Raw genomic sequence first — 2,016 nt, 5'->3', positions numbered from 1 at the left:
TTTTTTTTTTTAAGTTACGGGGTGAAACAAAGCATCCCAAAGCTGGAATGAGCTTAGCTTAAGAAAAGCCCATTTATCTGATAATTAGTGTCAGAGCACCAGCACTGTTTACAGTCCCGTTCTTGTTCTGGATTTGGTAAACTCGTGAAAGGCCTAAGCTGCCATCACAATGAAGATCAACCCTCAGGGTGTCTCTTCCATTGACAGGGCGGGGAAAGAAGCTGTTTGAACAGTAGAGACTTCAAACCATATCATAACACTGGGACAGCTCCAACAGTTAGATCAAGACTGAATTCTCTTGAGGGCATATACCTGAAATTTAAATTTTGGCACTTAGTTTTGGGTGTTGAAAAAAAAGAAAATTAAATATAGAGATAAAGGTTTGATTATTATTTTATCCCTATCCATGCATTCAGGTCTTAAAGTGAATACCTTACAGTCAGTCAGTAACTATATTTTTTTAATATATAAGTATTTGTTTTTGTAATATTTGAAGATGGGTTTATTAAATTTGGGGCAGACTTTAGAATTTTAGCTGGAAGGAAACTTGTTTACACAGGGTGCTCAGTCATTTGCCACAACACAGATAATTTTCAGCTTTCCTTTTTTTGTATGACAAATTTTTACCTACCTTACTTTTTTAATTAAACGATTAGTAAGCTTTTTTTCGCCTGATAAGCATCCTTGAATTATTTGATTTATTGCAGATGATAATTTCATTTTTTTCTTCTTCCATCTTCTCATATCCAAATTTCTCAAGTTTTTCGTCAAATATTTTTCTGAATTTACTGTAGAGTAAACTATCTGCTTTTAGCCAATTTCTTAATAACTTTGCCTGACGAGCAGACAATTTTATTTTCGTACTATCATGCCGGGCGTTTAGTTTCAGAAAAACTAAATCTTTGTATTCCCAGCATAATAAGTGTTTTAATAAAACAATTGATTCTTCTATTTTCTCAGTAATCATCACAAGATCAAAATTTATTGCAGTTGCTTCAATAAACTGTTTCACTTTTTTTTCATTATCAAAATATTTTACAGGAAAACCAAGATCAAAGAGCATTTGATTTCTGCCATATCTGTTAGTTTGTACTCTCCAATATTTCATCTTCCGCCTAAATTTTGTTTCTTCCAGCTTATCCAAAAACTCTGGTAGGGTTAAGTTCCCTAAGAAATTATAAAATTTGAAATAGCCATAAAGAGATTCAAAAAGTTCAGTTGGCTCTCGAATCATCGTGACAAAAGCAGGGTCTCCACCTCCCAAGGCTTCTTTTACTGCACTATGGTTCCATCTTGTGTGTACGGCCATTATGTCGTAACCCAAACTGTGCCATGGCGTTTCTTCTACCAATTTTAATGAAAATAACTCTGGACTACCAACATAGTTCCGCCTCTTTAGTGGGAGAATGGCATTCAAATCATTTATATATGCATACCTGAAATGAAGGAATTGGGTAATGATGGTCACAGAAGAGTAAATGACTTTCAGATTTGGTAAAGAATATAAGACTTAAATTCAATGTAGTTTGCTAAAAGTTATCCTTCTGACAGCCTTAGAAAACCTACAAATTTGGGTTAGCTACTCTAACATTTGCTCTAAAGTAGTCTGTAAGGCAACTTTCAGCTCACAACCAAATTTTTGTTGTTTAGTATTGTTGCTTTATTATGAAAAACGTAACCAAGAGTTTACACTTCATTAAATTGATTTGGTTTGCAGCATGAACATATTGGTTATGTCATACCTAAAGAGCATACCTAAGATTTTCACAATTCTGTGATAGTTGTCCAATACTATTCGCAAACCCATCCTTAAGGCCAGTATGGCAAATATAATCAACCAGTTTCAAGATGATTTTAAAAATGGAACTTGCTGATCATCCTTTTCTGGACCACAAGTTCCAAAAAAATCCACGCAGTTAATTCTAAATAAAAAGAGGTCTCCTTTTTAAAAATGCATTAAAGATTGAAAAAGTTAATTTAAATTGGCTCATTTACCATAAAAGTCAAAATTCAATA

The 2,016-nt window shown here is 33.4% G+C and overlaps 1 protein-coding gene across 1 annotated transcript; it reads right to left on the bottom strand.

Moving 5' to 3' along the window:
- Positions 1-627: 627 nt before the first annotated feature.
- On the bottom strand, positions 628-1,417 carry LOC148947547 (galactosylceramide sulfotransferase-like). The gene is given in 2 exon segments (XM_089096145.1): positions 628-723; positions 725-1,417. Coding segments are annotated over 2 exon segments (681 nt in total). The 5' UTR covers positions 1,310-1,417.
- Positions 1,418-2,016: the final 599 nt, after the last annotated feature.

This window comes from Artemia sp. Qi Xiang Cuo, chromosome 10, assembly GCF_049724085.1.
Source record: "Artemia sp. Qi Xiang Cuo chromosome 10, ASM4972408v1, whole genome shotgun sequence".
NCBI lineage: Eukaryota > Metazoa > Arthropoda > Branchiopoda > Anostraca > Artemiidae > Artemia > Artemia sp. Qi Xiang Cuo.
Note: the sequence above shows the minus strand (reverse complement) of the source record. Positions and strands in the feature narration are given on the sequence as shown.